The sequence below is a fragment of the Chinchilla lanigera genome, unplaced genomic scaffold (genome assembly GCF_000276665.1).
Source record: "Chinchilla lanigera isolate Chin_1 unplaced genomic scaffold, ChiLan1.0 scaffold00055, whole genome shotgun sequence".
Lineage (NCBI taxonomy): Eukaryota > Metazoa > Chordata > Mammalia > Rodentia > Chinchillidae > Chinchilla > Chinchilla lanigera.
In genome coordinates, this window is record NW_004955456.1 from 11,127,432 (window position 1) to 11,142,787 (window position 15,356).

A 15,356-nucleotide genomic window follows, 5' to 3' on the forward strand; every position below is an offset into this window, starting at 1 on the left:
AAAAAAAAAAAAAAAACTGAAATGTAGTTTTAAATAAAGAAAAGTAGTTCTGTCCTACCCTCATCAATTACCAAAAGTGCACTAGATAGACCTTGTTAAGAAAAAGACATATTCTCTCACCATTCAAGCAGTCTTACTGTAGGAATGTATGGATTCTAGAGGGAAGAATCTCTCTTGTTGCTTTATACTTCTATATGTCTCACTGCCCTAGGAATATACAAGGCTTAAGTAGCCCTTAATATACTTCTGCATGCATACACACACACCCCTCAAATTCTTTCTTTGTGAAACAATTCATATAGGGATCAGGATCACCTAAGCTGAATTACTGCTCATCTTAATTGTACTTTCTTTTTCCTATTTATTCTTTCTATAGGTTTTACTTGATAAGTAGTAGATATGTGTCATACCCTTTTTAAGTCAATGTTTATAATTCTTTTGGAGGAGGGGGTGATTTGTAATCTAATGGCTCTGTAGGTCCCAGCCAGGTGGTGGTGAACCTGTGGCACCCATTAGTATCACTATGGGCTGTTAGTATCACTGAAAGCTCTAAAACGTTCACCATCACTGTCAGTCTCACTTCTGCCACTCATGAACAAAGTGCTCTAGTGTCAGGGTTTTTTGCTGAAAGATATGGCGGTGCTTTCTTCAGACACATGTAAACTAGCATATGTCTCTACAACAGTAGCTTTCTATTAAACTTAGCTGACAACACCAGGGCTCTGAAGCTGGAAGCACAAATGGTTCAGAATCAAGAACTGTATCCTCCCCTCCACTCCCCGCCGCCCCTTCTTCCTCCTCCTCCACATCTTCCATCCCCAGGTTCCACTGTGGTTTTACTAAGAGGTGTTCAGCACTGAGTTCCAATGGTACTATATCTTAGTCACCTTCTTATCACTGGGATACAATATCTGACACCCACAATTTAAAGGAGTAAAGATGTATTTTAGCTCATGGTTTCAGTTCATGGTTCGCTGGTTCCAAAGCAGAAAATTCACGGCAGAGGGGAATAGCAGAGGAAGGCCTCAGCTACATCATGAAGGCTAGGAGGCAGAGAGCAAGGGAGGAGTCAGGAAGGAAGATACAGCCTTCTAGGCCACATGCTAGTGGCCAAACTCTTCTAACAGGCTCTACTTCCAACAACACATTCAGGTATAGATTCATGTGTGAATTAACCCACTGAGGGAAAAAATTCCCCTATGATCCAATCACCTTGTGCACTCCTAAGAATTCTGAGGGATATTTTAGATCTAAACTACAACAGGCCCACAGTACAGTAGACCCAGAAGCCTACCTCAAACTCAGCCACACAGCCACACCCTTACTGGAGAGGCTTCCCACAGATTTTTACTAAAATTATAATGGCAGCACCACTCCACAGATGATTATGCTTGCTCTTCTGAACATTCAGGGTTCATAGACTATATCTTAGACCAGTGGTGGCAGACCTATGGCATGTATGTTGTTTTCCTTTTAAGACAAAAGATGTTAACGTGTAAGTTTTGTTTTTGTTTTTGTTTTTTTTTTAAATTAAACTAAAACCTCAATACTCAGGTTGAATTGTAGTGTTGGCACTTTGTGATAAATAAGTAGGTTTTAGGTTGCAGTTTGGGCGCTCACCTCTAAAAGGTTTGCCATCACTGTTATACCGTAATATCTATAGTCAGGAAACAGAAGAGCAGATAATCCAGAATAAAAACAGTAAATCATCACTGTTTCCAAAAGCTCAAGTGAAACAAAAATCTTTTGCCGGCTTGGTAGCAAACACCTGAAGTCCCCTCATTCAGAAGAGCAAGATTAAAAAGATCAGAATAAAAACTAGAGACCAATGAGAGCAACACTGGGAGTGAGATTCCATCTCAAAAAGAGGGAAAAAGAAAGAGAAGGAACAGAAACAAACCTCCTAAACACTACCCTTCATATAGCTCATTATTATACTGGTGTTGGTTTTATCAATCTCAATTGCTAAGCAATACCTCCAATATACTATTATATATAGCTATCCCTGAACTCAGACCATTGTGGGCTGGGGATTCTCAATAACCAGATGTTAAAAGCTGGCATCTTATTCAAGTCAGTCAAGATTCCAAGAGAGACAGTAAAGCAATTTTAATTTTCTCAATTTTTCCTATGCATTTTTATTCTCATTAGTGTAGTTTTGGCAAGGGAAAAAAGTCTGCACAAAGAATTTCACTCACTACCAGAGTTCACAGCCTTTACCTGACTACACAATTCTTGAAAAGCAAATGGAATCCCAATTAACACATGAAACTTCAAATTCTGAAGTATGAGGTAAAACTGGCTTACTGAGCTTCACGTTTCTTCATAATAGTTCAAGGTACCTTCAGGCATTGAACCACTATAACAAATGTATTTATGAAAGAGCACATAGCAAAGTTCATATGTCTTTGGATTATGAAAGTATAACCCCAAATTACATTCATATTTCAAATGCTCTGATTCCCTGAAACATATAGACTCCAGAGTCAAGCTCAATAAATACCTGTGCAGTTTTTGGCCTAGATTTCCACCCAATACTAATTAGCAGGTCTTCAGAAATGTGACCTGAACTGGATATGTTTAACCAAAGTTTTCCATTATAAAATCTCATTTGCAAGGTAATTTCTTTTCTCTATTCCCCCATCCCATTTTCTCTTTCCTTTTGAAGTTCCCATTCTACAATATCTATTGTACATTTTGAATCTTACTTACTCTTTCAGCTTTTCACACTAGGGAGACAATACAAGGTAATTTCTATTAGTAACAAATTTCACAGAGAGGTCCTCAGGCACCATGAGTAAGTCTCACTGAAATGAAGGACCAGCCTCTGACAGCAAACAGTCACAATAGGAAGGAACATGAACTTGAATATACCACTCCATCAGGAGTAGAAATGCAGCTGATATCTTAGTCACCTGGGCCCTTCTACACCTTCACAGTCATGTACTCCGAAAGGCCAACGTGCAAGGCCAATACACAATGCAAATGCAACCACCACACACAGCTTTAATAACAGCTCTACTTTCCAAGACTTGGTACTAGGATTGGTCCCTGTTCTAGAAATCAGCACGCATTTTGGTGTCTACAATTTACAATGTCAATTATAACTGTTCCACCAAGTTTGACTCCACCGTACTAGTTTAGAGAGAAAAGCAAATTTCTGTTCCTTACAAGCAATACCAATCCAGATCAACCTGATTAAAGCTTTTAAACCATGTAAGGCATTCCCACATAAGCCATCCCTAACAGCAAGGTTAGAGTCTACCTGCTTTCCCTCCTGACATATTCCCAAATTTCTTTATTTTCTGATCAAATGGATGCATTCTTTTAGTCACCTCCAACTAGAAGAAATCTCAATAGGTTAACCTCTTTTCTGGGAAAGTCTGCTCCTGATGAATGGCTTTTGGCCCCCTAAAAGTCAGTTAGAGGGAAAACTCTGGGATTCATTTTGATGATCCATCCATTGATTTTCAAAAGCAGTATTCATTAGCAAAGTTTATACAACCTAAAAACGGCTTGTAACACATTTCAGCCTATTTCCTCTGATTTAGTTCATACTAGAAAAAAAGGACAAACTAATGGACTAAATGGAGATTTAGAAATCCAGTTGGAGCCAAATCTGAGAGTTCTTTGAACTCTCATTAACTTTTCATCACTCCTGCTCTATTTTTAAAGCCCCTTTACTTTCTCTGTGTTTTAAACTACAAAATAATACATTTTAAAAACGTCCCCTGTACTCTAGAAGTTAGATATATTGAAAGAAAAACTGAGTTCACTCAGTGCTCAGAGAAGGGGTAATTTTTCAAAAATTGCTCCCTAGAGTCATAGGTAAGGTAAGATAAAGTAAGGTAAGGTAGGTACGGTAAACTTGATAACACATGACTTCCCTGTGTTTCTCAATTACAAAACAGTGCTCACACAGAAAGGACCTATACAATCTCAGTTTTGATTTCCCCATCACCAAATCTAAGAGGAAAAGTAGGGGACTTTAGTCTTACTAGTAACATCTGAAACTGTTTGATATAATGTCTTGGTACTCACATCACAAGCACTTAGTAGTTCTATGTACAGCAAGGATAAGGCTAGAGAGGTCAGAAAGGCATGCATTATTTTGTGCAAGAGGTAACTTGCTCTTATCTTCCTTTTTTTTTGTAAATCCTTCGGGAATTAAGGAGTGTTCAAATTTGGCATATCAAAAAATGCAACTGCCAGGCATGGTGGAACATACCTATAATTCCAGAACTCAGGAGGCTGAGGCAGGAAGATCACCTCAAATTCGAGACCAGCCTGGATTACATAGCAAATTCAAGGCCAGCCTGAACTAAATAGGGAGACCCTGTCTCCACACCGCTCCCCCCAAAAAAGCAGTAATGTGCAGGAATAATTGTCAGCTTAGTATCTTCTAATCAGTGTTATGATTTAGATCTAAAATATCCCCCAAAGCCTCACATGTTGAGAGATGGGGCTTTTAGGAAGTGATTCAATCACGAGGACACTATACTCATCCACTGATACATTTATAGCTAAATATCCTGTTAGGAGGCAGGCCCTAGTCAGAAGAGGTAGTTCATGGAAGGACCTGAAAGGACAAGAAAGTATTCTTGTTCCTGGATCCCTCTCATTTCTGGTTCCTATGGATTGGGCAGCTTTTCTCTGTCAAGTCTTCTGCCATGCCATTTCTGCCTTGGAGCTGTTCTACCATGGACCAAACTCTGAAAACATGAACCCAAATCAAATTTTCCTCCCTAAGCTATGTGTGTCCAGTATTTTGTCCCAGTGACAGGAAAGCTACTGATACACTCAGTATATATTTATGCTTAAAAACATAATCCAAGAAATAAGTTAAACTCCAATTTAAAAGCTTTCTTTTGACAGAACGGAAACACATAAGAGTCCAGGTTTCATAACCAGACAAGAGAAGAAAATGCAGCTTAATTTCAAAACTACACCTTTTTCTCTTAAAAGTTTATCATTGTACTCTCAGAGTAAAAGACCAGTTGCTTTCAATGGATTCTCAGGGAAGAAGTTGTTATTTCCTCTCTACTGAGGAGAAACATCATCCCATAATTATAGGAAAACTGTGTATTAAGTTGCTTACTCAGGAAGTACCAATTCCTAATAAGATGCAAACAATTTATTTTCCTCAAGTCGGAAATAAAGACGAAGTTCACACCTCCTACGGCTTGCTTGTATCTATAGTTCTTCAGATCATAACTCCCTCAATAAGTGGCACTAAAGGACAATCCATTAATTTAGAAATGCTCGTCATGGCTCACTCTCATCTCAAGGTCCTCTGCCATCTGAGACAGATTACTGACTTTATCTGCTAAAAAGCAAAGGCGGAAAAAAAGTGACAAAATGTAAAGGCATCTACCGTGAGAGGGAAGCAATCTTCAACTACTCTTACAGCAAGCTTTTCTACATCTACTGTGGCCATTAAACACCTGCATCCTACTTTTTACCAATGATCCCAAAGCATAGAGCATTTGTCTAAGTGGATGTATAAATAACCATACCTCTACAAATGCATCTGACTCCTCTCTTTAACTGTCTTCGCAGAGGTGAAAGTTATAGGCTGCTAGATGATAAAACAAAATTATATTCAGACTACTATGTTTCTCCTTTACAGACCTCTACAACATGTTTCTCTGTTATCCACAAATTAAAGAATCATGCAACTTAAAAAGGAGACTGAAAAATTTTCTAATCCCAATCCCTCATTTTCCACACAGTTACTGGTTTAGGGCTTGTGGTGGACTGACAACTGATGGTCAACCTATAACACCCAGCTCAACTGAGTTAAGAGTGGTGCTGAGTGTCGGAGGCCCACCTGAGATTGTTGCCAGATGCATAGGAGGCACAACTGGAGAAGAAGAAGAAAGCCTTTTGGGAACTGATAGAAGCTTTAAGGACCTGTTGGTGCTTCTGGAGGAGCTTGTCATGCTGGCTTTCCCAATGAACTTGGCTGTTTTCATCCTCCAAGGAGCTCGGGACCTTGTTGGCATTGAACACAGCTTTGATTCACTTTGGGGATCTCTAGTCCTCACTTTGAACATCACTTCCTGGCTCTGGAGGGGAAGATGGTGCACTGCAAGTTTCCTGGAGAAGCTTGCTGTGTTGCGTTTTCTGATGGGAGCTCAGCTGTCTTCTTCATTGGAGCTCAGGACCTCACTGTTGCTGAGGATGGCTGTGGTACCCTCGGGGGCCGGCGGGGGGGCTCTAGTTCTGACTTTGTGCATAACTATCTGTCTCCAGTGTCGATCCCTAAGCCTGCTAGCACAGATCCTTCATCTCACTGTCACAGACTTTCTAGCTTCTACCACTGACCTTTGGGCCTTCCAGCGTAGATCTGTGAAACAGGCCTGGCATGAGACATTGTTGTGGGTTCTAGGCCTCCAGTTGGATTCATGGGAGGCATTGTTATGGGCTCTAGGTCTTCAGCTGGAACTATGCAGGACATTTCCATGGGATCCAGGCCCTCCGCTGTATTCTCTCTGGTCTTTAGTGTACAGATTTCCTGCACTCTCTTGTATATAATTCTTTAGGTGACTACTATAAATAATTTTATAAAGTATGTGTCCGGTATTATACTGTTTCCCCTTTCAACAAACCCCAAACCACAACAGGACTCATAATAGCACATAGGATACTAGGAATATTACAAGTGAAGAGTACTATGACCTTATCTCAGTTATCGGCTTCTGCTTTCCTTCTTACTGGAAAAAGTATATCCACTTGATTGGATAGTATATTTAGACATCAACATTAGAGATGAGAAAATACTATTTGTTTTAAAACCCTTAAATAAACAAAAAATATGACTTGTTCTTTCCTTCTTTATGGTTTACAAATTGTCAACATATTTACCTTTCAAATATAGTACCTCAAATGTGGATAACTTTCATTTCAAATACAATTAGTACCAGAAGGTTGACCATGAAGACCAAAAGGTACTCAAATCATAAGCATACCATCCTACCACTGTTTTATGACCATAAACACCCCCAGAGAAAGTGGGAACTAAAGGCTTCACAAAATTGAAAGAAGAACTTTAAGAAGAGAGGAGAAAAGTGAGATCAAGTCAAGGAGAAGAAGAATCAAGGATAAGAGTTCAAAGCTTGGTATTCAGGTAAGAAATAAATTGGTTTCTTGCCTGACAGGGTAAGGAGACTGTTTACAACTACACTATTGGGAGGACAGGCATGCTTGGAAAAGAGGAGGTGGTAAGACTACAGTTTTTATCCACTGGGAATAATTACTTTCCTCACACATGGAAAGGAGCAATTTGGTTATTTTCAAACTTTCCATCTTTTTATCCACCTTTGAGCTGAGAATTTCTACCCCATTTCTTGTTTGTCTTCAGAGGCCATTTCTATGACCGAGGTTATGCTGACAAAACTAACCATGTAGTTTATAGAAGTACTTGTATACTCCTATCTTCTGACCTGCAGTCCTCTTTCTCTTTGTTCTAAATCTTTATCTCAAATGAAGAAAACAGAGAACAGAGGAAACCAAGCAAACACTGGGTACAGAGAAACTGAGCATAAACCTGGCTCTGTCTCTTACTGCTACATGAACTCTGAAAAACCACTGTATCTCTGAGCCCAGTTTCCACATCTGTAAATTAACCATGATAATTACATACCAGGCAGGGTTGTAGTATGAATTACAGGTTATTGTATATAAAACTGCCTCAATGAATACCTGTAGACTAGATCCAAGTATAGATAAACATTAGTAATTACTGTTAGAGCTCCAAGCTCAGAGTTTAGACTACATGTGCACCTTTGCAGATACTGCCCAGAGTGCCACATTTGAGAGCATTACACTGGATGTCTTCAAGTCTATACTGAAACTTATTGCTCCAGGTGTTATATCTTTCATTACTCATCAAGCTGAACTCTGACACCAAACTTCCAATTACATCTTCTTGGTGCTTTTGAGCTTTTTAATTTCTTAAATAAAAATTATCACCCAAAATACACACTTGATGCCTCATACAAGTGATTTCCAAACCAACCTGACCATTATCAAATTGAAAGTTTCTTAAGCTACAACCTTCATTAGATCCTAGGAAGAAGCCAGGAATTTATGTTTAGTAAGGTTCATGCTATAATTTTAATGGTTATGAGGTTTTGGAAACACTGTATTGTATGATCTCAGATCTTTCCCTCTGCAAAGAAACATATTCAATCTAGAAATTACTCTCTCCACTTCTAATTAGCAACACCTGTTCTGTGAACACAACTTCCTTCCTCTGGTTCCTTCAAATGATAGGCAATCCCACCCAATAGTCTCAACAACAACAAAGCACACCCAGGATACAGGTAAACTCCACAAGCACTAAAGCCTCCCTATTAGTGTAGAAAATTTGCTATAAACAGCTTTGTTCTATATTCTTATTCCATCTCATTTGGGAATTTCCACAGGCATAAAGGCTCCCCAGATGCCAAGAGCTGTACTTGCTTGTGTATCACTGAAACTTAATTATTAACAAGCCAGAGCACCCCTCTCCAAGACTTTTCTTTCATCAGCAGATCTTGCAAAGATAATCCTGAGTTACGGCTTAGGGAGAACAACTAAGGCACCAAAAGTCAAACTCATTCCTTTGCCCATGCTCTCCCACATGCCACAATACTTGAGTATTATGGAAAACATGAGTCTTTTTCAAGGAATGGCTGGCACACACCATCATTTCTAGCACCTCAGAACCATGAGCTACACAGTGTACGTTGCCAAATTTCTCTATTCTGTTTGTCCTAATTACGAAGCCCTCTCTCCACAAGCCATCTTGATGATTATGAAGACGTCAGTCTACCTTAAGCACCATTCACCCACCATGGAGCTTTGCTGTACACAGAACATCTGCCTGAAAGGGTATTTGATAAAGTTTTAAATCCTAATAAAAAGCACAGAGACTAGGGTTATATTCATTTAGAAATAAGTACACAGCTCTGGGGAGCAGTCACTTCTGCATCACACCAAGGATATCTTCTCCACCTGTTCAGAAGAACCACCAAGCAACAGGCACCTGAGAAGGCCATAGCAATGAACAAACTCAAACTTCCTCACCTGTCTGAGTCCCTTCGGCATTTTCTTTCTCTTCCCAAGGTGCTGGCAGAGATTGCGGTCATTTTCTCGATCTGAACTGTAGTGGTGTGGATGACTGAGCCTGCTCTTCTTTGAATGAAAAGACAAGCCATTGGTAAGTGCTTCTCGTTTCTTCTTACTCAGGGGAGTCTGCCCTTTCTCCACACGTTCCTGAGGCTTAAGTGCTACATCTTTCTGTAGAAGAGAAGGACGGAAATGGTGGTTACACAGGCATCTAGGGTCACACGGTTAAGTAGTATTAGTAAAAAGTGGGGAGAGAGAGGAAAAAGGGATATAATACCTAAAACTATGAACTATGGTGCTTAACTTATCTGAATCATTAAGGGCACCACAAATATATCCTATATATTCTTGTTAGGCACAAAAATCAAAAAGCACAAAGTAACTGTCCATGGAAAGTGATTTCACTGGTCCCTGGGATAGTGACTTGATTCAGTGCCAGATTCATCACATGAAATTCCCACAGGAAGCTCAATACACTTACTTTCCAAATTATTACATCAATTACTGTATGTTCCCCCCAAAAAGTCCTAAGTGCACGCTAGATTCTAAAGAAAATGCACACGATTGAATGTAGCAGAGCCAGGTGGATGTGAGCCAGCAAGAAAGAAACTGTCAATTCATGATTAAAATGTTTCCTTAATGCATTATACTTTTACCGCATTACTCTGAGTATCCTTAATTTCCACCTTCTTTGTAAAATGTAATGACAGTACTATCACCAAGACCAACAGCAAGAACTTTTGTTTATTCTTGTATGTGGGTGGAAATGGGGGGTGGATAGGAGATGAGTAATCAATGTCCTACAATGGGAGCCACACTTGTAGATATTCTAGGCCAGAATTTCAGTCCACAAGACCTGGTAGAGTTCTGTGTCTTCTGAGGTATCAAAGGGCCTGAGTTCAGTCCAGACCCTGACATTCTTCATTAGGAGTCTTGGAGTAAGTCAATGCAATCCTGATCCCTTGTACAAAATGGATTCACAGAACATCAAATAAATGATCTGTCATTTGAACCCTGAGAAATCCTCTGCACACTAACTGCTAAAATGAAAATGATTTGACCTTCAATCATTTATAAATGAAGGGATATGATCCTTTTCAAACAGAAAATGCTCCTTCATCTAGCTTCACTCTCAGATTCTGCCATCATAATGGTACATTTAAAAATGAAATAAATCAAAATTCCCCATTATCTTTCTGCAAGTACTACTTTTTCTTTCCTTTCATATCCAGTATTTTCAAGGTAATTATGTACTCAGCTGCTTTACTATACCCCAGCACTCACCACTTGACATATACAATGCTTCTCAACATCTTTCCTCAAATTAGTCATGCCTGTTAGCTTGAGACCTAGGTTCTTGCAAATGCCTGAGTATTGTGATGTCTCCACATTTACATATTGAAATTTGTACACACACCCCGTCTTGGTTACTTTTTTCTCACTGCTGGGACAAAATACCTGACGCCCAAAATTAAGGAAGGAAAGGTTTATTTTGCTTACAGTTCGTGGAAGTTTCAGTCCATACTTGGCAGATTATAAGGCAGAGTGGCACACGGCAAAGAGCTGCAGCTCAGGAGGGCAGAACACAGCTAAGCCGCAAGCACACACCAGGGCGGGATGGGGGAGGAATGTCCTCAAGCACCCTTTTCCTTTCCCGTACATATGTAAACTATCCACTCCCGGGTGGGTGCAGCTCTCACACCCATATTCAAACTCTAATAGCCTGCCCCATTTCTGCATGAGGCTTTGGGGGGACACACAGACATAAACCATAACACCCCCAAAGGAGATACAATCACAAGGAGGGAACTTTGGGCATGGTTTCATTATAAAGGGAACTCCTCAAGAGTGAGATCAGTCCTCTTATAAAAGAAACCTAAGCAGTTTGCTTGTGCCTTCCACAATGAGAACAACAGCTAAGAGATAATCTCTGAGGAAGCATCCCTTACTGGATGCTGACTCTGCCGGCCCTTTAATCTTAAACTTGCTAGCCTCCAGTCCTGGGAGAAACAAATGTTTCCTTTTTTATAAGTGACCCGATTTACATTATTTTATTATAATAACCTGAATGGGCTCATACAGGCTTTACACTCTAGCCTCACCTTGCATATTCTTCCTTTCCTACTACAAGGACTCTTAGAACTGCTGCCAACTCAGGGAGACCCTTCTTTTATTGCAAAGCACTCTGTTCTCAGGTCTTTACTCAACAAATATTGTACTCAATATCATGCCAAGAATACACTTAATACTGACCAGTACAGATGCTGGGAAGACAACTGTATGAAGAAAATTTCCTACCCTTAGAGGTCCTAGGATTTAAGGGACAAATGCTAACCAAATCATTCAAATATATAGTATGTGCAAATTGACTAACCAGCTCTAAAGGAAAAATAAAGGGTGCTAAAACTGAGCAAAATAATGTACACCAGAGCAGAGTGTTAGGGCTGAGGAAATGCCTCTTATTTGATCTAGGTCTGAAAGGTTGAGCAGAGAAAACAGCTTGTGCATAGGCCTTGTGCAGCAGCCTTGTGCAGCTGGCAGTGTAATCCCTCAAAAAAAGTGAAAGAGGGAAAAGATTAGGCAGCTAATGTCAATAACCTCAGTTTTTCATATAATAACTGTTTCATATAAGTCAAGCAAATAGGTAATCAATATATGCTTGCTAAATACAAAAATAAAAGTGAAAACAAGCTAAAACACCAAAGCCAATAAAGTGCAGTAATGATAAAGCACAGTAGTGATTTTTAAAATATTTTAAATTACCACCAATAAACAGCAAAGCAAGCTAGAAACACTGATAATGGCAGGAAACCAATGTACTTGGCAGGCACTGCCAAGCATACAAGAAGGATCACAGTAAACAGCAAGAAATCCCAAAAGGAGGAAAGACCCATCCTTGGACCAAGAAAATATTCCAGATAACAGACTTAATAATATCAAAGATAAAGTTCTATAAGGCCAGTGAGTGGCTCTGGGTCTAACTTCTAGTTGCTACCACCGCAGATGATTTTCCCTCTGTTATGAGGGTCATTCTGAGGCAATGAGGCGACAACCTGAGATCAAAGCAAATGCAAAGGCCACTGATTCCCAGCCCAGACTTTTGCACAGTATGGCTAACATGTGGTAAAGGCTGAATAAATGTATGCTAAATTGAATTCCTTTGTCCACTGTCTACCACCTTGGTTGGCTGTCACATATCTGTTCAATTCAAAAATGTTCAGTGTTTAGTGTTACATTTAAATAAAACAGTCAGCTGCATGAAAAGACACTCAGGAATAATGGCAACAGTAGTAGAAGAAATCAGGTGAGTTTCATCTGAGCTGCTTCTATATAGTATGAAATAATTGTACTACTTTCTAAAGGTAATACAAAAGCTATATATAGGGTAAAAGAAAACTCTTGCTTTGTCCTACTGTTCCATACCACCTACTGTTCCACACCACACAGACGCAGAGTATCCGATTAATAAACAACTGGTATTTAGTAAGTGTACTTTTCAAAAAATTATGCCATTGTCTTTAGAGATCAAATCTTTCATACTGAAGGTGCCTCCAAAGTATATTGAAAATTATGTGCAATTCCATACAAATGTGAATTAATATTTATGAGAGTATGTTATAATATTTCCAAATCCATTTTATTTTCATGTAGCATATTAATCAAGGCATTCTCATTGTGCTGCAGAATAGCTACACAGAGCAAATGGACCCCATGCAGTGACATTAGCTTGTAAGAGACTTGCTGAAGTCTTGGCAACAGTAATACAATCATCTTAGTTCCAATTAATATTAAAATTTTCCATGGGGTGGGAGTAGATCAGAGGGTATATAGAGGTGGTGACTTAATAGGTAAGAGAAAAGAGACTTGAAAAAGTTTATATTATGTAAGAAGTTTGTATTTTCAAAGAGTAAAGATTATCTTAACTTTTTAAAAGCTGTATCTTCATTTATAAATTTCTGTATAGACCCTCTGTTACAAACCTGAATAAATGAGGCCATTGTTCATTCCCATTATCAACATGTATTGACTATTCACTATGTATAAAATAAAACAATCATTTAACTGTTCATGGACAGTTTTGGAGGAAAAAAATGACTGAAATGCCTCACTATAAACAATAAGAATCAAAGACAAAAGGATTCATTATAATCACCTTATCAACATTAGGAACAGTTCCATAACTACATACATGTGTATGTATATACATACACACATATGTATACACATAACACCAACCAAGTAATAATTTAAGAATATCACTAAAGAAACTTTGCCATTCTCTACAGTAACACTGCTATAATATGGTGAGAAAATTTATGTAATTTATGAAAATTCATTAAAATAACCTTTTGGGATCAATGAATAGCAATTTGCAAAGGCCTGTTATTGCATTATTATACCATGATCTAGGTAGGCAAGTGGTTTCCAAAGAAAACTGTCCATCAGAAGTACCTGCAGGGTTCTTTTTTGAGACAGGGTCTTGGTATGTAGCCCAGGCTGGCATCAAACTCATGCACATTATCCTGCCTCAACTTCCTGAGTGCTAGGATTACAGGTATGTGCCACCACACCTGGCTACCTGCAAGGCTTTCTAGAAAATAGGGTGACTATACCCCATATTCTGAAAGGAAACCATTTAGCAAATGAATGGAGGGTGGCAGAATATGCTACCAGAATATGTAGCATTTGGCATAAGAATTATTTTAAACCAAAACCCTTGAAAAACAACAAATACAAGAGGGATGCTGCCTTCCAGACACCATGAGAAAAGAAACTTTACCACTGGAGCTAGGGAGAAAAGAAAATTCCCATGTGACAGACGATCTCTCCCTATAGCACGAGAGAAGAAACTGTCATATTATCAGAGATGGGTGTCTTGGCCATAGAAAACATTGTGTACCAACAGATCTTGTTAAAGTAACTCTAAATGCTACCTTTCTCCCTACATTTTATTCTACTTTCCCACAACTGCCACTTCTAAATAAGCATTTTGGTTTTACTGCTTTTCTAGGTCTTTATTTTCCATTGGGGGCTCTTACACTTATGTAAAAAATGTGTGTTTTTCTCTTTTTATTGTGTTTTAGGTCAATTTAATTCTCCTTCCTACCCAGATACCCTAAGACAGTAGAGATGAAAATGTGCCTCACTACACAAGCACTTGGAGAGAAAGCGTTTGATGGCAAAAGGGTAAGAAAAACATCTAGTAAAACTTCATAATGGCATTCATTTAAAAATCAAAGAAGCAGGAAAGAAAGCCAATCAGCCACCAGCTGAAGGCTGCCTGACTAGTAAAAAAATTTAAACATATTTGCTAGCAATACACAGGGTAAGTGTACTAGCCTTTCACAACAGATGGGAATAGGTTTCATGAGTAGCTTAAGTTTTGTGATTTTCAGGTCACTGGTGATGGGAGGGCAGGGTCACAGCAGTACATCCACTGAGAGGCTCAAAGACTGAAGCACCAAAGCAATTTCCTTCAACACCAGTCATCTTCCAAAGAGGTGATCTTGCTCTTGACTTTCCCTTCTCTCAAATTAAAGTCTTCCACCAAAGACTTCCTCTACACTCTCGAATTTCAAAATAAGATGGTTTAGTTTTCTGCAAACTAAGGGAGAGCAACAAATTGCAGATGAAACACTGTGTAGGCTGCAGGGCTCCATTTGCTGATTACAGATAAAGCCAGAGACAATAGAAAATGAGGGCACAATTTGCCTGCCATGCATGAAATGAGTTTTAGAAAGAGTCTCCGTCTGATTTTTCCAACCAAACTAATCTGTGATCAGCCATCACTTGCAAAGCATCTGTTCTATGTGTCTCTGCACATGCCTGTGTGTGTATGTGTGTGTGAAAGGGACACCATTTACACAGAACATCACCTATTAGTTATTTGATCTTAAGGACTTACAAAGAAAAGAACAAGCCATGAGAAGAAGAAAAAGTGCTTTGTCAACATGAAATGACATTAATGATTGTGTACTGTATTTTAGTATGTCAAGTCCTTTGTTGCTTTACCGTACAACATTTGTAACTATTTCATTGATTTCATCAATGCCTCAGTGCAAAAAAAAAGTGCAACTGTCTAGTACAATAAGAAATGAAGCCAGGGATACAGCTCAGCAGCATAGTGCCTGCCTGGCAAGCATGAGGTCCTGAGTTCGATTACTGGTACCAGGAAGGAAAGGGAAAGGGAAAGGGAAAGGGAAAGGGAAAGGGAAAGGGAAAGGGAAAGGGAAAGGGAAAGG

General features: G+C 39.1%; 1 protein-coding gene across 4 annotated transcripts in view; it reads right to left on the reverse strand.

Moving 5' to 3' along the window:
* Auts2 (autism susceptibility candidate 2) overlaps positions 1-15,356 on the reverse strand; it is a gene marked incomplete in the record, with an annotated part of 1,123,237 nt that overhangs the window by 832,907 nt on the left and 274,974 nt on the right. For all 4 annotated transcript variants that reach the window (XM_013520553.1, XM_013520552.1, XM_013520554.1 and 1 more), the window contains 1 exon segment: positions 9,073-9,285. In XM_013520553.1, coding sequence (XP_013376007.1) covers positions 9,073-9,285 — 213 coding nt within the window.